The sequence below is a fragment of the Schistocerca serialis genome, chromosome 5 (assembly GCF_023864345.2).
Source record: "Schistocerca serialis cubense isolate TAMUIC-IGC-003099 chromosome 5, iqSchSeri2.2, whole genome shotgun sequence".
Lineage (NCBI taxonomy): Eukaryota > Metazoa > Arthropoda > Insecta > Orthoptera > Acrididae > Schistocerca > Schistocerca serialis.
In genome coordinates, this window is record NC_064642.1 from 491,960,177 (window position 1) to 491,984,795 (window position 24,619).

The 24,619-nt window shown below is 37.8% G+C and overlaps 1 protein-coding gene across 2 annotated transcripts in view; it reads left to right on the forward strand.

The window, feature by feature from the left end:
- LOC126482360 (importin-7) overlaps positions 1-24,619 on the forward strand; it is a 176,881-nt gene that overhangs the window by 57,613 nt on the left and 94,649 nt on the right. For both annotated transcript variants that reach the window (XM_050106440.1, XM_050106442.1), the window contains exons 7-12: positions 14,874-15,047; positions 15,827-15,972; positions 16,240-16,403; positions 18,321-18,440; positions 19,852-20,040; positions 21,786-21,923. In XM_050106440.1, coding sequence (XP_049962397.1) covers positions 14,874-15,047; positions 15,827-15,972; positions 16,240-16,403; positions 18,321-18,440; positions 19,852-20,040; positions 21,786-21,923 — 931 coding nt within the window. The remainder of the gene's footprint in view (positions 1-14,873; positions 15,048-15,826; positions 15,973-16,239; positions 16,404-18,320; positions 18,441-19,851; positions 20,041-21,785; positions 21,924-24,619) is intronic.

The following is a 24,619-nucleotide window of genomic DNA, read 5'->3' on the forward strand; positions in this document are numbered from 1 at the left end:
CTGAAACGAAATGGCAAAGCATGGAATGGCATTCTCCACCATAACCACATCAGAAAAATGTCAGATACGAAAAATCATGCATCAGTGATGCTGATCAGCTTTTTCGATAGTCAAGGCATTATCCACAAGGAATTTCTACCTGAGGGAACGTTGAAATTTTGACCTGTTTCATGCAATGTTTACACAGGGTAAGACCCCAGTACGCACAAGACTCCTGGTTTTTTTGTTCACGACAATACTCGTCCACACACAGCCTATATTGTCAAACAGTTCCAGGCAGGAAAGGGGGTGGTGCAACTTGAACATCCACCATACTCGCTGGATCTCAGTCGTCCAGGCTTCTTCCTATTCCCTTGACTCAAACTCACTTTGAAAGGAAAGAGATTTGATGATATTCCTGGCATCCAACAAAACGTGACATGGCTTTTGAACACCGTTCTAAAGGAAGTTTTCGGGCCAAGTTTCCAGGACATGTATGGCAGAGCTAAGCAGTGCATTGTTATGGGAGGTGACTATTTCCAAGGACATTAAGGTAACTGTAGTTCATAGTTTCTGTATGTTAATGTTACAGGAGGTTGGGTGGCCGATAGAACACAGCTTTAGAAGTGGTGAGAAAAGATCTTCAGTAATATGTGCCTCATATCAGTGCACAATGATAGGTAGTCGAAACCCTCATGAAGGATGTAGTTCAGTTGTTCCAGTCCAGGATGATGACACGTGACAAGGAGGGTGTTCCTGGGTGTTGGTGGTGGTGGGAGGATTTTTTTGGAGACCTTCAGTATACTGTGCAAGGGAACAGTCGTCACTGCAGATACTGTCCCCAGGTGGCTAGGCTGTATTGGAGGGATTTTTTGGTGTGGAAGGGATGGCAACTGTTAAAACACTGGTGTGGTTGGTGGGTTTACTGTGGTCAGAGATGTAGATGGAGCCTTCAGAGAGTAGGTGGTAAGCATCCAGGAAGGTTTCTGCTAGGCTGAGGAGGACCACGTGTAGTGGACTGGAGAGAAGATGTGGTTGTGAAGGAATGGGGATATGGTGTCCTAGCCCTTAGTCCAGATCATGAACATATTAATGAACTTGAATCAGATAAGGGGTTAGGGGCCCATAAAAAGGTTGGCATAGAAGGTCGCCATGTGGAAGCCCATGGCTGTGCTGCGGATTTATTTGGATACCTTTCTCACAAACGAGTAATTGTGTGCTAGGATACAGGTAGTAAGATGTGTGAGGAATGAGACAGTGGCTTAGGAGTCTGAAAGACATTGTGAGAGGTAGTGTTCAAAAGGGACAAGACATGAGCATGAGGGATGATGGTGTGTAGGGAAGTAGCATCCACAGTGATGAGTAGGGATCCAGGACGTAAAGGGATGGGACTGTGTAGTATCGGTGAAGGAAGAGGTATCTTTGATGTGGGAGGCTAGATTTAAGGCAATAGGTTAGAGGTGTTGGTCAGTGAGGGCCGAAATTATTTCAGTGGGGCATCCAGGATTGTTCAGTTATTGGATTTCAGGTAGCATTTAGAATGTGGTTGTGTGGGGTTTGGTAGGGTTGAAAGGGGGGGGGGGGATAGATTCAGGGGAGAGGTTCTGGGAAGGGCCTAAGGCTTTAAGCAAGGATTGGATCAGTCTGGAAGAGTTCATAGGTGGAGTAGCCAGACAAGTGTGCGCAGCTCGTGATCTTGCGGTAGCTTTCTCGCTTCCCGCACAAGAGGTCATGGGTTTGATTTCTGGCAGGGTCAGGGATTTTCCCTGCCTCTAGATTAGAGTGCTGCAACGCTCAATGTTTGACTGGTCACGGCTCGTCTGTTGACGGGGGGACCGAGCCGCTCGTGTCCGGCCCCACAGGACTCGGCTCGGTCACGTACTCGCCCCATGTCTGTTGTCTGGATTCCGGACACGCGGATATCCGAGCATGACCGGTCACCGCTGACGTCTCACCTCGTCTCGCCCCGGCTTGTTGCACTGTACTGTTTGTACTGTACAAATCCAACGTCCGTCTCTCTCTCTCTCTCTCTCTCTCTCTCTCTCTCTCTCTCTCTCTCTCTCTCCCCTCCCCCTCCCTTCCTCTCCCTCCCCCCCCCCCCCCCTCCCCCCCCCTCCCCCCTCCCCTGCCACACACACACACACACACACACACACACACACACACACACACACAATGTATTTCACTCTGTCTCTCTCTCTTTTAATACAAAAGTAACGTTACCAAGAACGAGTACGTGACACAGCTGAATTCATGAAGCTCTTGGAAAGTAAAATGCTATTTCAACATATTCGCGGATAGGAGACGTAGCAATTTCATGTCTGGAACTGATCAGTCTTCTCACAAACGAAAGTCAAGGCTCGATTTTTAATCCTTTGTACCTCCTCTTAAAAAATACATATCTGTTAGTACACATCAATTACGCTAGTTAATTACAAATCTATCGTGTATGATAATGAAACAGTGCTTTTAATTGCAGTAATTACTCACCTGACAGTCTGTGTCATTCACACTGCAAATTTGTTGCAGTTTGTGAATCCAAAGAAAACTAACTGGATTGTCGGTTCTTTTTCGCCTTCTAATTCATCTGTGGCCTCTTTAAATGTTCTCAGAAAATGCGCAATTTTTCCTGCAACCTCATTATGATATCCTTGCAATCTGTAAGTGGAGTCCTTTTCCGTCAGCAAAGCAGCAACTTCGTTATACTGAGTGTGTAAGGATTCCAACATAGTGTACAAGCTGTTCGAGCGTGTGCAGACCTCTTGTTTCAACGATGATTTCAAAGACGAGAGGGGCCACTCTTCTTAATGAACCTTACAATGCATTTTGCAGTATTTATTGTTGATGCGATTTTTGGGCATGATTTAACAAAAAGTTATCTTCATCGAAAGTATCTGAGTTTATACAATGAGCAGCACAAGGAATCCTTTCGTGATTTTCCAAAGCCTTTAATACATTAACAACCTGGTCGGAGACAAAAACAATACTGTGCAACATGTGCGGCAAAATCAGCCATCTTCTCTTCAATTTCTTTCATAATATTTACCCCCGTCTTCTTAACGTCAGGGTAAGGATGGTGAGGTAAAGTTGGAAGTAAGGAATTCCTGGAAGGGGTCCCGGGTGTGGTTATGTGGGTGGAGGGAAGACCACAGTTGGAGGGTAGTATGAACTGAGAGAGATGCCATCCTTACAACACATTCTCTGCTCCAGAAATCACCCCGACCTCAACATACCATAACCAACAGTCCGGCACACCATCCGCCCAACAGTTTCCGCCACCCTCATTGTGTACTGCTCTCTGTTGATGCACCCACCGATCTTTCCCTTCTCTGCTCCTCTCCCTTCCACTCCCTTTTTTTCCCTTCTCGCCATCCCCCACTGCCTCCCTACAATGCACCAGGCAGCCTTGTCTGCCATTTCTGGTTCCAGCATGCTCCACCAGACAGCACGATTTTCTTCCCCCCTCCCTTGCCCACATCTTCTGTCCCTCCCCTGCTCCACTGTGGATTGTTGCTCCCATTTGACGTGTTGGTCTGTGTGTGTGTGTGTGTGTGTGTGTGTGTGAGAGAGAGAGAGAGAGAGAGAGAGAGAGAGAGAGAGAGATCTGTTCCTGCTTGTGTGAATGTGCTTGTTTTTTTTTTGTTTTTTTTTTTTTTTCCTTGTGAAGGCTTTGGCTGAAATCTTAATGTGTAACAGTCTTTTCATTGTGCCTGTCTGCAACTCAGCATGTGCTGAGTAATAATCTATCCTTTCCATAGTAGTTGCTGTTCCAACCTGGATTTTGCTTTGTTCGAACTAATTGTAAGTGTGGCTTAAGTTTTCAGTGCCTCATGGATGATTCTACCACCATATGGCTTCCTCAGGATTGGCAACCATCAATGCACAGCCCAGTTTATGATTAAATACACTAGCTATTACTAAACTGAAATGTTAGCAACATGGATTGTTCTACCAGACAGTGAGATCCACTAAATTACAGGCCCATATTATTAATGTTGATATGCAGTAGGATTTTGGATCATATATTATATTTGAACTGAATGCATTACCTTAAAGAGAATGGTCTATTGACACAGTCAACATGGATTTAGAAAACATCATTTTTGTAAAACACAACTACCTCTTTACTCACAAGAAGTGTTGAGTGCTATTGACAAGGGATTTCAAATTGATTCTGTATTTCTAGAAGTCTTTTGATACTGTACCACTCAAGTGACTTGTAGTGAAATTGGCTGCTTATGGAATATGGTCTCTAGTTCTGTGACTGAATTCTTGATTTCCTGTCTGTGGGTCTTATGTTGTTTAGAGATGATGCTGTCGTTTATCGACAAATAAAGTCATCAGAAGATCGAAACAAATTGCAAAGTGATTTATAAAAGATATTTATATGGTGCAAAAATTGACAATTGATCATAAATAACAAATAATGTGAGGTCAACCACATTAGTGCTGAAAGGAATCTGTTAAACATCAATTACACAGTTACACACAGTTACATGATAAATCAGTCAAATCTAAAGGACAAAAATTCAACATATAACTAGGAATTACAATTACGACCAAAGAAAATGTAACAGACCTACTAAAGAGGCTGCCTACACTACACTTGTCCATCCTCTTTTAGAATACTTCTGCGTGGTGTGGGATTCATATCAGATAGGACTGACGGAGTACATCGAGAAAGTTCAAAGAAGGGCAGCACATTTTGTATTATCGCGAAACAGGGGAAAGTGTGTCACTGAAATGATACAGGATTTGTGGTGGGCATCATTAAAACAGACATCTTTTGTTTCGGCAGAATCTTCTCATGAAATTTCGATCACCAACTTTCACCTCCGAAGGTGAAAATAATTTTATTGATGCTGACCTACATAGGGAGAAACGATATTCATAATAAAAAGAGAAATCATAACTCACACGGAAAGATAGAGGTTTTTGTGTTTTCTGTGTGCTGTACAAGATTGGAATAATGAGTGGTATTATGGAGTAGTTTTGATGAATTCTCTGCCAGGCACTTAAATGTGATTTGGAGGATAACTTCATTTCAGCCACTGAAATTTCTTTCCATACTCTTTCTCCTACCTGAGCTTCTGCTTTCAATGTTTGCAGTGTCATAAATGAAATAGGTTAGACCTGATCCCTATCTATAATCTAATCTAATCTAATCCCTACTGATATTTGATGCAGTCTTAGTTCAAAACATTTACCACCTAAAACCGCCATGTTAAAAGTGTCTGCATTATATCATCTTACGCACAGCAGACAAATGTACATGTTTCTTTGTTCTAAGATGCCCCAACAACCGAGTCCAACGCTACATTACACTGCTTGTATCTAATGGAGACATTCAACTGCCCCCAGTTGACGTGGTACCAGAATATCAACACATCGAGATGTTGTCGCATTCATACACTTTTTATTTTGCGTACATGTTCTTTTGCAGATTACCTTTCCAAATTTGGGTTTTGTCAAGTGATGGGCAATACTAGTAACTGAAAACACACACACACACACACACACACACACACACACACACACACACACACACACACACACTTTCAATCTGTGTCTGATAAAATAGCTCATTTGGATACAGTTTGCTAAAAACTAGCATTTATTAGGTAATTTCACAGTTTTGCATTTTGAGGTAGAATTTGCTCTGTATTTGCTTTTGTTGCAAAATGTGAATTTCAGAGACCCCTAATAACACATGCCAAGGAAAAAAACATTTTTTACTTTGATAGCTGATCTTTATGGATTTTTATGAGCTGAATCCAAATATAGCCTTAGTTCTTTTGTATCACCCACAGTTTTCAAGCAATATGCTTTTTTATTATATAGTATAGAAATCGTATGCTATACAGTAAACGGTGAAATTAAAGAAATGCTTTGTTACAACATAAGCATGGTTTGTATTTACAGTAAGCTAGTTAAAACAATAATAGAGGTTTCACTTGTCAGCTGGAATTGGTTTGTATTTTCTTTCTCTTTTTTCCTTGAAGTTTCTTGTGTAGCTTTTTCTACGATGAGTTGCTTGCTGAATTTCTCACTGAAGTGACCAACAGTAGTCCCTCATCATGTTGGTGTTCCAGCGGCCTTAGTAGCATTTTTCCATCCTTTTAATGTCCTGGTGAAAATGCTCTCCTTGCTCCTCACTCCTCATCTCTCATATTGTCCGGGAAGTAATCAAGGCGACTGTTCAAAAAGTGAACTTTCAGGCTCATTAAACATTCTGAAGTTTTAAACTACTTTAACATCATAGCTATAATAGAAACACATTTGTGGTCTTTCATGTCCTAATAACTTTATTATGACTTGCTTGAATGATATCCACGCTTATTTTTCATTTAAGGTCATTGTGGATTCAAAGTTAACATCAAACCTCAATTTTCTAATGTCAGGTCCGACAAAGATGCGTTCTTTTAGTTTAGCTTCTGAAATGTGTGGAAACTTTTGCCAGTGATACTTAAAACATAGTCCATCTTCAGGCAAAGCCTTTACAAACTATTTCATTAGGCCTAACTAGATGTAGAGGTGGTGGGAGTATGTTCTTTGGATCTACAAGGTTTTTGCGTAGAATGTTCTTCTCACCAGGTTTTAAAGACTCCCTCACAGGCCAGTTCTTTCTGCATCAGTGGTCACCCCTAGCCCTACTGTCCCATTCACACAAGAGACATGGAAATTTGGTATAGCCACCTTGCTGACCTTAGCATGCATGTTACTTTTAGATCGCCACATATCATCCAACCATGAGCTGAATAGCCTATTTTATTTAGCACTATTTCTAGGTTTTCAAAGCTTTCTTTCATATATACAGAATGTCTAACAGGTATAGATGCATACATGTTACCACTGTGTAATAAAACAGCCTTTAAACTAGTTTTGGATGAATCAATAAAGTGCCAGCAGTCTTCCTTTTTGTATTAAATACCAAACTCATCAGACTGGAAATGTCTGAGCAGTACACTAAATCACCTTCTTGTTGAAAAAGCTTGGAAAATTGCCCCTCTCTCTCTTTGTATACATGTATATGCAGGTTCCAACTGCCAATAAGTTCTTTTCTTTTAATCTAGAGCCAAACAATTCAGCTTTTTCTTTAATTAAGCCCATATCCCTAACCAAATCGTTAAGCTCAGTATTAGTAAACAATTTGGGCTCTAGACTTTCTGTATTACAATGGAATTCATCATTATCGGGTTCATCTAAATCTGATTGTACATCAGAAAATACTTCTGTTGGAATAGAATTTAAATCATCTGGTGGTTCAGGAACCAGCAAATCTACACTATGCCCTACTGGTTGGATGGTGGATGGAAGGTTAGGGTAGCTTATTACCTTCTTGTTTTTCGAATTATGGCCAGTAATATCAACACTGCAAAAGTAGCAATCATCAGAATGATTTCCTGGCTCCCTCCATGTCATAGGAACAGCAAATCTAAAGGCTCTTTTCACCTATTGGGACCATTTTCTCAGATCTTCAACACACACATAACATACGTTATGCGGCGCCCAAGATTTATCTTGATCACCAAGTTTGGGTCCAAAGTAAGATAGACAAACCGTTTTCACAAAGCCTGTAATGTTTCTTTGGTGTTTTTTAATCACAAATTTACCACAAATATCACAAAAAACTGTCAGCAGAGGTTTCACAACCATGATTTGACATTGTACTGAGCACATGTACAGGAAATGGGAGAGTGAGGTTAGGTTGACAGTAAACAAAACACCATCTGATAACACAAAAATAGAATCAACCTCTTTCCCTTTTTAAATTATTTTAACTATATAAAAGCTGTTAAATTCTTTAAAAAAATCACTTAATTTAATAAATTTAACTGTAAAATGTGAAGAAATAGTGGGTGATACAGTTTTTTTGTCATATTTGGATTTCCCATCCTAAAAAAGTAAGTATAAGGTATTTTCAGCAAAAAAGTTTTTCCATCATTGGCCTGTGTAATTAATCATTATTAAGCCTTTAGTTGGACTCTACATACTTGTGCTCCTATTGGATTTGAAGCTTAATCTTTAATATGCATATCAGAAACAGGAGGAACACGGGAGATGGAAGAGAGTATATCTAGATGTGTTAAGTGCTCCATAGGCACATAAACAAGACTTCAAAATATTACTAAGCTTTCGGCTTATGGTATGTGTACTTCAGAGTTAACTAGTTTTGTCAATATTTGTGAAACATTTCACTTCATCACATTTAGTGGAGGTGTATTTATTTTTGCTGCATCTTAATGCTTCCATCCTAAGATGTAAGTCAACGTGAGACTAGGAAGTAATCTATTCCTGAGAGAAAAATGAATGACCACTGGGCTGTGGCGTTTACTGAAACCTTATTTAGGGCGTCCATGCAGATGAGGAGCTGTTGAGATTTGTAACAAGAAAAGCTCAGTCGTTTAAAAGTCTTCAGAAAGTGTATTTTGGACACTAAATTAAACTTGTATCTCGCCCCTGTGGAACAGCAACAACAAATCGCATGTGGTCCAAAATCATCATCATCATCCTTCTCTACATCAGTGAGGTTTCGTCCAATTTTTTATCCTGATGTTAGGTTAATTGGGTTATGTGAATATTTATATGCATTTGGATGGGTAGAATGTCACAGTTCCGGTTATCGGCTTACACTTGGGATGATGATATCCTGTTCGCATGTGTGCAAAGAGAGATTGAGCAGAACATTCGATATTTATTTTGCCACTACAATAATTATTTGGAATGTAAATTGTAGTGACAGATTGACTTATGGTGTAAACAGAGTTTTAGGTTTGATTTAAAGGTGACAGTAAGGAAGGTTGAGAGTTTGGCAAAGTAAACAAAGCAGTTGTCATGAAAACTATAACTTTTGTTAAGTGGTTTATGTCGGCTGGTTTGATGATTGAGACTACGGCTTCAACCTTCATGAAAATCTTTCATGGGCCTAGAGGATAAAAATGTAACATGTTACCCACAGAACATCATGTTACACTGCACCATGTAGCTAGTTTTTCAGAACAACTTCTTTTGTTACCTAGTTGTCAAAGTTTGGTTGCATCATTCCTTTTTAGTAAGCATTGTATATTTTACTACTACATGATTATACTCAGCCTCTTTGAGGCAAAGTTTCAGTTACAGCACCTAATACAGGTCAAGAATAATAATAGCAATCAAGGTGCAGTATAATATGCCTGTTTGAAACACCCAGAAGTGCCTAAATGAGATTGGTTGATTGGTAACCATTGTAGCAGGATGTGCAGGAAAGCATTCCTCATTGTCAACTGACAAAAAGTGTAAAAATCATTAAATTAGAGTGATAGTGGAGATCAGAAATGCACAAAAGAAACCAGAATTATTAAAGGCATTAGACACTGATGCAATCTGTTTCCTTCGCTATTCAGTATCAATGCAGAATGTGCAACAAACAAGTGCAAAGAATACAGAAGTCGTAGCTGTGATAGATCCAGATGAAATAAATGTCCAAAAGCTCAAAGACGGCTAATTGTATGCTTAAAGGAATCAAAAGAAATAAACATCAAAATTAGAGGAAATAAAATAAAGCAGACAAGTGTGTTGTAAAAATATTTAGAAAGTAAGATAACTAATAATGGAAGAAGCAAAGAAGATGTAAAACAAAGAATTAGAGAAGCAATGCCAGTCTTCATTACTAAAGGAACAATGCTTTGTTCAAACAACATAAATATAAACTAAGGAAAAAGGCGTTTAATAAGAGCATTTGGATCTTAGCGTTATATGACCGTGTAAGATGAACATTTAGCAAAAATGCAACATGATGATGCTGCCTGTAGAAGATACAGCAAGTCAGATAAAGCTGCCATGCTGGAAGTCCTGCAAAGAATTGGTGATGAAACGTCATTTAGGGGAATAACAGAATGAAGAAAACACAAGTAGAGTGCTCACATAATATGACATAACCAGTTCCTTGTAAATGTCCTGGAAGGAACATTACAATTTTAAACTTCGCCCCCACCCCCCCATTTACATTCTTGCATGTACTGCTTTGCTCCTTGGCCTCCAAGGTGATATCAGACTAAAGAAAAAGGGCTCAACCTTACGTGTAAGAGTTCACTCGTCATCGCACATTGGCGATGTTTGGAGCTGGCGTGACTTGCACTTCACCTGAACATCCATAAAATGATAGCACACGCACTGGGATGCCCCACATTACCTGAGACAACGGCTTCAACCTCCATGAAAATCTTTCATGGACCTAGAGGATAAAAATGTAACATGTTACCCATAGAACATCATGTTACACTGTACCATGTAGCTAGTGCTACAAAAAAACTTAACTAGATTTAGAGATCATCAACCAACTTGGTCACACTTGACCTGGCACCTTCAGATTTTCACCTTTTTGTATCACTGAAATTGTTTATGGATGGAAAAAGATTTCATACTGATGAAGTCCACAATGCCGTCAAACAATGGACCGAAAAGTCAGCAGGAAACTCTTGATAAAAGCAGTCCCTCGGCTCTCAGGTGTATTGAGAACGAAGATGACTGCATTCAAAAATAGTGTTTGATCTATATCTATAAATTTGCGAATTTTTCATAAATAAATTGTCTTTTTGATTTTTAAACAATTGAATAATATTCAGTTTCTCAGCATGTCCCATAATACAGTGCTTGCCATTCAATGGTGTGAAAAAAGTGATGTGTGCACGTGTGATGCCAGAAATGCTTCAGGTGGAAAAGGCCAACAGGAATACTGCAAAGGAAATTACGAACCTGTAATGCACTGTAAAATATAACTTTAGTATTGGTTTAGTTAACAGCCTTGATATGCTGTTAAGATCTTTCAGAGAGATAATGAAGACACCAAAATTGTATAAAGTTCTTTTTCATGTTCTCAGCCTGTGTATTTTAAATGATTATTTTCTACCCAGGTTAGTAACAGTTCAGTAAACATTAGTAACAGAAAAGCCAGCAGGTAACAATGCTGTGATGATACAGTTCAGTGAACTGTGAGAAGCCTTTTCCAAAAGTTATCCAAGTTTTGCGTTTATATCTGGTTTCTTGAAGCACTTTGTTTCCAGCAATGTGTTACCAACACCAGATCAGAAACTATGCAAGGAAAAGCCACCTTTACATCTCTCTGGGTTTGTAACAACTGTTAACTTGGAGACAAGCCTAAAGTTGGAAACTTAGTTTTTCACATATAATACTGTTAGTGTGAGCGATGATTAATCTTGGAGTGACAGGAGGAGACTTTTCAGAAAGCAATCCAGAAATATTTAGCACAGGACGAAATAGGCCACTTGGGCAACCACAACCCAGATAGATCTATAAACACAGGACATTAGTGTAGGTAGATGCATTAGGCAATAACGACACAGCCCTCAGCATGGCATGTACCAAGCACTTTGGGGGCAGCCAAGTATTAAGGGTAGATTATACTGTACTTCAAACATGTACTGTGACAAAATTGTAGTTTACGGACAACTTCAAGCAAGGAGAAGTAGCTGATTATTGCATTGTTTCCAAAGAGTGTGTTCTAAGAATTAGCCTGTGGCATCAGGTGTTGAGTGTTGATATCACCCTCCTGGTGTCTTTAAGATTGTTAGTGGAATTGAGTGGGCTCACTGAGCCATTTCTCCAGCAGCTCATTACCATGAGCGCACTCTGCCACCGCAGTACAGGACAGTCAGTGACAGACCATAGCCCACTGCACCTGGAGCCTTATCATGATGACACCATTGTTTGTGCTTAGTACAGCAAGCCTCATTCTATTTGCTGTTGTATGAGTGGGATTCTGTTTCTTAATGTATTATTTGTAATAAGTCTTTGTATGCTTTGAGAAATAAAAGTTAAGTGAATCTCCTACTTACTGTTGTGTACAGAGTCTTACACAACACAACCCACCCGCAGAATTCAATATCTGTGATGCCAAATTCCATATAACCCTCATTACTCTTAGGCAGATGAGATGTGATCATCCAGAGATTGTTCTCAACTACTCTGATTTGCAGAGAACATTTCAAAGTATCCATGGAATGTATCCAACAGCGAAGCATGTCTAGGATATCCAGGTCACCATTTTTCTCTCTGCAAAATGATGGTAAGGAGATATTTTGCTGTGGGAGACCATATCAACTAAGTTGCAGATGTGACAGGAGTTAAAAGAACTTGCAGCAATAGTAGACCAGTATTTTGAAAAGGATAAGTTGCTATTGACCATATAGAAGAGACGTTGAGTCACAGAGAGGCACAAAGAGACTGCTATACACTGAGGTGACAAAATTCATTGGATAGCAGTATGCACATATGCAGCTGGTGGTAGTATTGTGTACACAAGGTATTAAAGAGCAGTGCATTGGCAGAGCTGTCATTTGTACTCAAGCGATCTGTGTGAAAAGCTTTCCAACTTAGTAATGACCACACAATGAGAATTAACACTTTGAACACGGAATGGTAGTTGGAGCTAGACACATGGCACATTACATTTTGGAAATGGTTGGGGAATTCAATATTCCTAGACCCAAAGTGCCAAGAATGCCAATAATACCAAATTTTGCGCTTTACCTCTCACTGCAGACAGTGCATTGGCCGATGGCTTTCACTTGAGGACTGAGAGTGGCAGCATTTGCATAGGTTTGTCAGTGCTAACAGACAAGCAACACTGCATGAAATAACTGCAGAAACCAATGTGGGATGTGCAACATACATATTTAAGACAGTGCAACAAAATTTGGCATTATTGTGCTATGGCAGGAGATGCCAGATGCAAGTGCCTCGCTTAACACCACAACATTGCCTGCAGTGCTTTTCTTTGGCTCATGACCATATTGGTTGGACCCTAGAAGACTGGAAAACCGTGACCTTGTCAGATGAGTCTGAATGTCAGTTGGTGAGAACTGATGGTGGTGTTTGAGTGTCGTGGAAACAACACGAAGCCATGGAGCCAAGTTGTCAACAAGGCACTTCGCAAGCTGGTGGTGACTCCATAATGGTGTGGGCTGTGTAAACATGGAATGGACCGGATCCTCAGGTCCATCCGAACTGATCATTGACTGGTCATGATTATGTTCGGCTACTTGGAGACCATTTGCAGTCGTTCAGGGATTTCATTTTTTTGGCTGATAGTGCACCATGTGACCAGGCCACAGTGTTAGTGTTTGAACAAGATTCTGGACAATTCGAGCAAATGATTTGGCCAGCCAGCTTGCCTGATATGAATCCAATCAATCAGTTATGGGACATATCGAGAGGTCAGTTTCACGCACAGTCCTGCACCTCCAAAACTTTCGTAGTTATGGATGGTTATAGAGGCAGCACAGCGCAATATTCCTACTGGGAACTTATGATAACGTGTGGAGTCTGTGCCATCTCAAGCTGCTGCTCTGCGGCAGCCAAAAGGGGTCCAATACAATATTAGGACGTGTTGCCTGACTTTTGTCACTTCGGCGTACATTTAAGCTTTTGGCCAAAAAGGCTGCTTCTGAAATAGGAAACACACACATTCACGAAGCACAGCTCCCACAAATGAACACTCTGTCACAGAAGTCACACAGTCACAGTGCCACTATTAAACACCTTTTAAACTTACATTAGACAGTGACTCACTCAAGAGACTTAGTTTCTTGCTAGGTCGATTGTTCAAGTTATTGAAAAAATGTTTGATTATTTCAGTGTGTTCTATTTTTTATTGTCACCTTTTATGTACTAACAAACTTTCACTTTTTTATATAGAGTCCATTATTTGAATGACGTTCAGCTCTTTAAACTGAATTGCTATTGCTGTAGTAGAGACAACGAAAGATGATCTCGGACAACTGCATTGGGCTTGACATGGCCACTTTGCGTGCCGTTCTATCACTTAATGCAGTTTTGTCCAGGTCTATACGACAATGCCTCATTGGTGTCACATCTCTGTAGAAGACATTGTTTTGCCTGAAGCCATGGTTGAAAGCTGGCAACTGTGCCGACATCTGCTTGGGATCTTCTTTCATGTTACAAATTCATTAATAACTTAAAGGCAAATAACCCAGCAGAATATTTTGATGATTAGACAACATAATAAAGGATGTGTATTGAACAGTTGGATAATATAGTAAGAAAAGAGAGAGAGAGAGAGAGAGAGAGAGAGAGAGAGAGAGAGAGAGAGTGTGTGTGTGTGTGTGTGTGTGTGTGTGTGTGTGTGTGTGTGTAAAAGGGGAGACGAAAAGGATGGCAAATGCTAAGAAATGAATGCAAGAGAACACACACATGACATTCTATCATCGTAGCATTAGTATCTGTGGGGGAAAAGAGGGAGAAAGATAATAGATGAGTTACAGTTTGGAGGAGAGAGTAATACTGCTGAGGGTAGCTTACATGAAGGCAATTTCTCCCATGTTCCTGTAAGTGAAATAATGGAATAAATTACCATCTCTTTGATGTGGTTTTATTAATGTAAATGTTGCACGAATTCTTGGTCAGTGGCAGCACTGTGTTCTCCATTCTTTCATCCGTCAATACCAGTGCAGTTTCAGTGCCAGATTCCTTCCCTATTATGCCTAGAATGAACCATATGGTCACTTTAACGTGCTTGGCTATCAATGCGGGAGCACTATGTTGTGTTAACAGAAAATCTACCCTGTGTTTACCATGGGCAGTAAAAGTATTCTCCAAATTTATTAATTATTTCATGTATAAAAGTGTATTACCAAGAGTGAAAACATTTGGTTTTACTGTTAGCATCACAAGTTATGATGACTGTAAGTTCTGCTCTACTTATTCCCTTTAAGAGTTTATAGTGATCATGGTAATAAAACTTTCTGAACGGGAATGTAAGCTCTTAGGAAATAGAAGGGAGTATTGCAGTTAACTGTGTTACCTTTCATTTAGCAGTTACCATTGTTTATTGTTTCACTTGTGGGTGACATTGTGTGAATTCATTTTTTTTCCAGATATGGGAGCCCAGGAAATGTTACTAAAGAATATAAGGAATTTGCTGAGTGGTACTTGAAAACATTTTCTGCTGGTATACTAGAAGTTTTATTGAAAGTTCTTGACCATTACAGAAGGAAGATATATGTCTCTCCAAGAGTTGTTCAGCTCACTCTAAATTACATAAACTTGGGGTAAGTAGTTGATAAATTAAAAAAAATTGTGTGTTCCCTTAATATGTGAAGAGTTTTTTCGTTTTACTGATTTTGAAGTAGTTTGGTTTTATATTGATGGTTAAACACTTGGATCTTTGGGGAATCAAGTGCAATTTTTTAGTGTTATTGAGATTATTACATTTTGCAATGTTTGTAGGCTTTTCATTTAACATTTCTGATTAGGAACTTTATTTGCAGAGGTTTGTTAAGTTTGTGCAGTGTGTTTCCATTTGCTGTCTTAGCTCAGGTGTGAAAACTTTAGGTACTTCTTGACATGCAAACATTTTAGAAGATTATTAAACTGCAGAGCTCTCTTTAGTCACCAAAAAGTTTCTGATAAATGGTAGCTTCTCGTAGGAAAAATAAATGTTGCCCTCCCCTTTTTAAGAGAATTACTCTCTAGAAATATTTTCTGCAATTTTATAAATGTGCAGATGATCATTCTAAAGTTCTAATTTGTTTTAATAAATATGTAAATTAAAAGTGATCCCATCTCCAAACTTGTGGATATACCTCACAGAAGTTGATTTTCACAGTTTCTTGGAATGTGTCAGTAATGATGAGTAATTTTTGTGGCATTTCATTAAGTTGTTACATAATAGTAAATGATGATCTGTGTCAGATTATGAAGAATTCCTAGTCACATGCTGAAAATAAAATTGTTTTTTATCATTCATTTTTATTACAAGATAATTTTTGATAGATATGTAACATTTCATTCTGCCAACATTTTAATAATGTTTTTACTTTTTTTCTAGTATTGGTCATGCATTTTCGTGGAAGTTCCTAAAACCACATATGTTTGCTATCGTTCAGGATGTTATTTTTCCTGCCTTGTCATATTCACAAGCTGATGAAGAGTTGTGGAATACTGATCCATATGAATACATCAGAGTAAAATTTGGTGAGTACTTCTGAAGTGAATAATATGATGCACTGTGGTTTTTGTGTGGGTCATGTATTTGTTACTCTGCTGCCGTCATTTATAGAACAAAGAACTTGATCTTACTACCATGGATAAAATTCCTTTATTAATTTGCCCGCGCGCGCCCACACACACACACACACACACACACACACACACACACACACGTTTTCTTGTGAGTTATACTAATGTATCAGAGATTTAATGCTTCGTTAATAATAATAATACTGTATTTGTTTCCTTCAGACATTTTTGAAGATTTTGTATCACCTGTGACTGCAGCCCAAACACTCTTGCACACAGCGTGCAAGAAAAGGAAGGACATGTTACAGAAGACAATGCATTTCATAATGCAAGTACTGACATCACCAAATGCTGATCCGAGACAGAAAGATGGTGCCTTACACATGGTAGAGATATAATCTTTCATGTTTTTTAGATTATATGCAGTCATAAGTTAATTTGTTTTGATTTTTCTTGTCATGTGAAATTCAAATACGGTGTAAGGATCTGTTTCTCCATTTTACTTATTTATTTATTTTTTATGTGATAATCTTTTGGCCTAAGTTGAGTGCTTGAATAATATTACCATCTGCCTGCAAACCAGAGAGCTTTTCATCTGTAGTGTGAAACTGTTTAACCTCAAGGGACATAAAGCCAAATTTTCGCAGTAAATTGTACCAGACAACCTTAACTGCATTGGTTGGCACCACGGATGGTAATATATTAACACTAAACTTTTGTAGGTACTTGTAGCATTATATTGCTAATGACACAAAATGACAGAGGTAAAAATGGCTGTGTTATTTTATTTTGCTAACAAAATACAGCTTCTGTTTCATGCCATAAAATGAACGAGACTTTTTAAACTTGTACTGTTACTGTTATTTATTGATAAAGTGTTAATCCACATTATAAATATAAGAACTATGTTATGGACTATTAAATACCACAAAATAATAATTTATGAAGTACGAAACTTCTTGAATCAGTTCTTAAGTTTTTGATGTAAAGCAAAATATAGTCTTACATTCAGAACACCTTGTGTTTGTAAGGCTTTGCTTGATCTGTACTATTTTCAGTAGTCATTTCTGGCTTTAGTGATGGCGGTAGAATCTTTAGGAGACTAAACTCTTTCACTTCTTCAGATGCTGCTTGTTGTGATTATTTTGTGTTAAATTGGAAGACACCCAATGCATCAAGAATAATACATCCAAGAAAACACACATTTCTGGAACCAAACTAAAGTTTCACTTCATTTTCTTTGGTAGGCTTGGAATGAAAGAACTGTTAGCAAGATTTTAACAGTGTTAGGGAAAGAAATAAAGCCAAATTAACAATTCCAATGTTTCCTTTGTGAGACCAAGATATAAAAGATATTAAATCTCCCCTCTTGATTGGTAGATTCACAGTTGGAGTGAAAGAAAAGTTGAAGTAAATGAGTTGTTAACATTTCCGGGTATTTTTATGGGAGGTATAATTCTGCATAGTTTTATATAACAATTGTAGGCAGTGTGTGTTGTTAAGGGGGGGGGGGAGAGAGAGAGAGAGAGAGAGAGAGAGAGAGAGAGAGAGAGAGAGAGAGAGAGAGAGAGAGAGAGAGAGAGAGCTTCTTGACAACTTAATAATTTATGAGAAGTCTGCTGAAAATCTTAAATATATTTGTTAAATACAACTTCTATAGGAGTTCATTTTCCTATGAAGACATCTAAGCAAGACTATAATTATCCAGTTGTCTGCAGCGATAGCATGTTGTCAGTTTCCCTAGTGATTAGTAGTTTACTATATTGCTGTTCCTCCAAAAGCAGAAAAGGGGGGGGGGGGGGTGGAGGGGAGATTTACACACTTTTTAATCTTTAATCTTACTAGCACTAAAAATGTATGCTCAGTTTGGTTTTTAAAAATGCAAAAAGTGCAATTTAAGAAAGATGGAGTAGAAATAAGGGGAGGAATGAACACTCAGAAAGAATAACTTAGAAATAACCATTTTATGATAGGTTTATCATAAATGCGGTAAGATTTGGGTTATTTAAAAACACAATATAAGTGTAATGTGGGTTTCTAACTTTCCTTGCCAAGGGATCAGCCTTCAACAAAATAGTCAGTCCATTGTTGCTAAGTATTGGACTCAGTTGCAGCTCATTTGCCTGTTTTTAATGTGATGTTATTGTAAGGGTATGCTATATGAAGTGACCTATTAATTTTGATGCTATTAAATGTGTTTGAGAAAGTATGAAGCGTGCTTGGCTGTAAGATGCAAATCGTTAACAGTTAAGAATTGTTAGGACATGTGACAGAGATTGGTAATCTGTTTTATTATTTTTCAGGTTGGCACACTGGCAGACATTCTTATCAAGAAGAATATGTACAAGACAGAAATGGATAGTATGCTTTGTCAGTATGTTTTTCCAGAATTTGCAAGTCCTCGTGGCCATATGAGAGCTAGGGTAAGCTTTTAGCTTTGTGATGAACAGATAGAGATTTCAGTTGTGTTGATAAAAGATAGTAACTTAACATAATAGGGTAATTCTGTAGAACACTGTCTTTTACGTCATAAAAGTACTATTATGTAACTAATTTCAGCTTTAGAAATGATTTGGCTTATAAGTTACTCAGTATCTGATATTTTCAGTCAGAGAAAGTGAAGCATGTTTAAATATAAGAAGTATTGAAATTAAAGCAGATTCATTCTTATTCATATCCTAATCTTTGTAAAGTCGTACAAATAAGTTGCAAATACAGTAAAAGAAATGTTGTTTTCGATTTTGCTGTATTAGTTTTATTTGTTCACAACTAGTTTCTGCCGCCTGGACCATTCTCAAGTGATATTGTTGTTCTGTAAAAAGTAGAATATAGTTATGGGAATCAGTTTTATGAATTGTCAACGGATACTTGGTTTATTTAGTGGTGTCCCCCATCTCCCTTACACAAAAAAGGGCAGTGAGATGACTGTAGTAATTGAAATTGTGTAATGAAACATCCATACCACCTTTTAAACATCTGCCTGCACCAATGCTTGTGGCTACAACAAAGTCAGTTAATACTAGTGAATAAACCTACAAAGTGTTTATAAGATGTTTTCCAGCTGAAGTTATTTACAGCACTTGTGAAACATGTAAGTCTAAGTATCCATGGCATATTTAATGTACTCTAACAATAGCAGCTTCAAAAATTGTTGAAAAGATTCAGAATTAAGTTTGGCAAATATGTACAGAAATGATTTTTTTTTTTCAGTATCATAGATGCTTTTGGTGGTGTCTGGGTTCAGCACTCAACAAATGGATTTACTCTTACATGACTTGAATTATCATTGAGAACACCACTGTTTTCCTGAAAGTGAGCAAATAAAATGGGGAAAAAACATCAAAGTTCATAACAAAAGTATTTTGAATGCCAAACTCCGTTGTTCTGTAGACCTTGAAGTATGTTGATTATTTTAACTGCACTACTCAAATTTTCATTTAACTAAACCTTTTCAGGTGTGACCATTCATTTGTTTGTTTGTTGCCAAACTTCTGTATAGTGAAAGTCATTATCACAACTAGTATTACTGCTCTTGTGTTTGGCTGGCTACAGCAAATGTTCAAGAAAAACTGCTGTGGGTGATTGTATACTAAAACAAAATTCTGTACAGGACTTCTTTGTTGGTAACTTTCTTACTATTAAATAAGTCAAAAGACTGGGGAGTGGGTCAAGATAATATCACATAGTAATGGACCCACTTTTTCTTTCTTTTGGATTTTGTTATTTTGTTCTGCTTTGAACCTAGGTTTTCATGCTTCGCCTCTTAATCCCCCCAAACATAAACCATTTTCATATGCATTTTCTGTGTATTTATTACATCATTTATCATTTCAGGCCTGCTGGGTTCTCCATTATTTCAGTGAAATTAAATTTAAGCAGGAAGCAGTTCTCGCTGAAGCAATCAGACTCACTACAAATGCATTATTAAATGACCAAGACTTGCCTGTCAAGGTAGAGGCAGGCATAGCATTACAGATGTTGTTAAATGCTCAGGAAAAATCTGAGAAATATGTGGAACCTCAGGTAATGCGCTCACACTCTTATATAATATCAAATTTCTTTTAACGATAAATCCCTCCTGCACCAAGGAAACTCTTCAGTATCTGTCATAGGTAGTAATACCTTTTCAGGGTGTCGAACAAACCTTGAAATTTTGAAAACCTGGAAAGAGCTGGGAATTTTCAAAACTGGAAAAAATGTTGAATTTTATGTTGAAAAAACATGACTAAAAATTTTTCGGTATGGTACCCCTATTTATATATTATCAGTTTAATCTGTCCCATGATATTTGTAGTAGCATTTGAATATTCAAAGGGGAATCTAAATGTTATGCACATAATACCTACAGGTGATCCATTATTTACACACTGATTCATAACTGTTTTATACTCATAAAGTTTGGGATGAGAGGAAACTGATTGGTGTTACTGTGTGAGAGGTGGGGAGAGACAGGAGAATTCATTGCTTCGAAGTTTGGCATAAAGTGCAGATCAGCTACTATGTTAGAAATACACAAATGTAATAAGTTTCGTTAAAGCATTTGATACAGCCATTCGTATCCACTTCAGTAAAAGTCCAAAATTACGTTAAGCTTGTCGTAACACTTACTATATCAACTAATTGGATAGATAAAAAATCTACTCACCAAGTAGCGGCAGAACTCGCATATAAAAGATGTTTAATTGGCAAGCACTTTTCCTAGACCTCTCCAGTTCTTTTCCTTCACACCTCTTCCTTTCCCTTCAACACTGCTGCCTGGAGGAGGAGCCACTGGCTCTGAAAGCTTGTCAATTAAGACCATCTTTTATGTGTGTTCTGCAACCGCTTGGTGAGTAGACTTTTTATCTATCCAATTAAATAATTTTGTGAATAATTGATTGTTTTCATTGTTACTGTATCAACTGTTAGATCATTGAGTTGGCAGCAGTCAAAAACAAGACTGACAGTCACAAAGAGTATTGACTTGTACCGATATGTTTCAAAACAGGTCTGTGGGGCTGAATGACTGCTCAATGGTGACAAACAGACATAATATTATGAATGAAGAAGTTAAACGTAGCTGTTGGTTTTACCATGGGTAATCCAGAATCTTCTCTGGAAACCAGTAGCTTGTGAATGTTTGCTAGCCCTTCTTGTCGAGTGGAGTGGCAATAACCTTGAGTAGTAATGAAATTAAATCAAGGCTGTTTTAATATGATTATTCAACCAGGAGACAACAAATGACATTTTAAACATTTGTAATTGTCTCTCATTTTGGAGCGTTTATACAGTTATCAGTGTTACGTAATAATTCACCGTTTTTCAATACTCTCTCCTGTTTGCAACAATACACAATGTTTATAATAATTTTTTTCACTTCAGCCTGTGTCGATGGCAACGTAGATAAGGATGGTGTAGAAATAATTTCAAAATGATCAATTACTGGACAACCTGTTTTTGCACAATATTTACAATGTGGATATTTTGTGTGCTTCTATCATTAAGAACTTTAGCTTTGCAATAATGCTGCTACACAAATCACTTTCAGGATATTTATAGCTGTTACAATAAGTTATATTCTGTATAACCAGTTCAGTGTCAGTTACTTTAATTATATCAGTGTTGTAAAATGGAAATTAACATTGTGACAAATTTCTTACATTGTGTTGCTAGTTTGTGGAAATAATAATCCTTTTGATTCACAAATCTACCAACTGCTGATAAATATGAGTTGGCCATTATACTGATTGTGCAAATTTTTAAAAATTTACATTTTACTTCTTTTTCAGATCAAGCAAATAACTTTAGAACTTCTTCGAATAATACGCGAAACAGAAAATGATGATCTCACCAGTGTTATGCAGAAGGTTGTGTGCACCTTCACAGAACAGCTGATGCCTATTGCTGTTGAAATTTGTCAACATTTGGTAGGTAGTTTGTTGGTGCATGAATGTGGGTGTCACAATCAAGGCAGTTATGGACCTAATGAGAGAATTAAACAGACTTTCACTGCTGTACATCCCAGTCATAATAACTGAAAAGAGGAAATTATTTCATTTGTTACCTTTTTAATTCCTTATCCTTTGTGAAGTGATAGTTTAACACATTTTACACTGTGAATTCTATTCTTACTTGCTGCATAGAAAAGAAAAGATCGCAAATAAATTACTTACTGTTATGTTAGGACTGTAGAAACAATATTGTCATGTTTAATATAATCTGTATAACTTGTTTCTTCCCGAACTGTCAAAAAGGAAGGCAGGTTTGCATGTGAAGATGATGGTTTCCATGTGCAATAATCATGAAGATGTTGGTTGGTATAGTATGTTATATTTGCTAAAAAAATGACTTCAGACATATGATACTTGTGTGCAATGGGAAATAGCCATTTGTGTTGTGCAGTTTATAGAAAACCTAAGTGTGAATGGCTAGATACACCAGCCCCATTAGGATCCAGTTTTCCACCTCAGTGGGCATGAGTAGATGCTCTTTCATTACAACACACGATAACTTAAATACTGATTTTGATCATGGAGTATTGTTCAGTATCATTGATCTTTTGGACAACAAGTTAAGAACATTGAAAAGGATGACTCACATAATTTTGTTTGTTGGACAAGTGTTAAAATAGTTCACGGTATTATTGTTATGACAGTTACCTTTTGTGGCTCAGTAAAGGAGTACCGTATTTTCCATCAAAGAGTGTATTATATGAACATGAAAGTAATTTTGTGTACAAAGGATATGATTGGCTCCTTAGATTAAGAAAAAAAATGCATAAAATTAACTTGTATTATTTAACCACAGCCTATATTAATTGCTTAATGTACATAATCTCCTGCTTATGTCTCTGATACATGAACTTAATTTTGAGTGTTACTTGACTCAAGCAGCCGAGCATGTTCCTGTTGGAGGTTATAAATATGCAGTATGTTCTATATGATGGATTTACCAACATAGATTTGATGTTTTAGAAGCAGATGGTCCATGAAATTGTATGACAATGAGCTCCATTACAAGCTATCAAAGTTTACCAAGAATTAGTGAGTTGTAAAAAAAAAAAATAAAAAAAAAAAAAAACCTCACATGAAGAAATTTAGCTGTTGTGTTACAGTGTTTCAAAAAAGTTATTTTTTTACTAACAAAAGAGGATTACATAAAATTATAAATTACTATTATTTAATTTCGCATATTCTGAAAAACAGCTATGCAAATTATTTATCATTTTATCGTGGTTTGATTCTATTGACTAACAGTTTTTTACTTTTGCATTAAGTTAAAGAAATATTGATGATGTCAAACATATGTAGTCAGATCCTGCCAGAAGCATTACAACGTCAATAGTGGATTTGTGTTTGTATTGACTTAACCATAACCTTCAATAGAAGTAACTACAATATTTTTATATTTACATTTTAACTTTTTAAACAGTTGCAAAGTGTTCAGATAATAGAAAACAAACAAGAGTGAAATGTCTCATTCACATAAGGCTATATTTATAACAATAAAATATTCTCGACAATGAATAAATTTTTTGAGTTCTGTAAAAGATATTTTGGAGGCACGGATTATGAAAGAATTGATGGTATTTATTGTGAAACAGCAGTTTTTAACTAAAATATGGTCTACAGTAATTTTATTTCTTTGTCAAAGGAGCTATTTTTTTACATGCTTAAAAGTGAATGTTGCAAAACACTATAGATAGCCTTTCTATCATTATATTATTATTTACACTGTTCAGCTAGAACATTATGACCATCTACCTAATAGCCTGTGTGTCCACCTTCGCCATGGACAGCAGTGGTTCCATGGCTTTGTATGGAAGCAGTGAGGCATTGGAAGGTCATTGGAGGGAGTTTGTGCCACATTTGCACATGCAAGTTACCTAAATCCCATAAATTCTGGGGGAGGGTTGATGAGCTCTGATGCCACATTCAATCACATCCCAGATGTGTTCAATTGGCTTCAGATCTGGTCACTTGAGAGGCCAACAAATTAATCATATCTCACCACTGTAGTTCTAAAACCACTCCATCACAGTCCTGGCCCTGTGACATGGTGCATTGTCTTGGAAAATACCACTTCCATCTGGAAACATAATAATCATGAAGGGCTGTACATAACCTGGAACAAGTGTACATACTCTTGGGCATCATGGTGCCTTGTGCGAGCTCCATTAGAGCCATGAAGACCCATGAAATGTTCCGCAGAGCACAATTGAGCCACAGCCAAATTGTCTACGTCCCATAGTATAGGTGCCGAGGAGCTGTTCCCCTGGAAGAGGATAGATTCATGCCCTCCCTTTGGCATGACAAAGGAGGTATCAAGATTCTTCAGACCACATAATGCTCTACCGCTGCACCAATGTCTAGTGATGATGGTCACATGCCCATTTCAGCCTCAGTTGTTGTTGTGTTAGCATTGGCACATGGATGGATCATCACCTGCAGAGACCCCTCATTAGGAATGTTCAGGGCACTGTGTGTTCAGATACACTTGTACCCTGCCCAGCATTAATGTCTGATGTTAGCTCCACCACAGTTCACCACCTGTCATGTTCTACCAGTCTACCCACCCTATGACAACCAACATCTGTAATGAGGGTTAGCCACCCAACCCCACT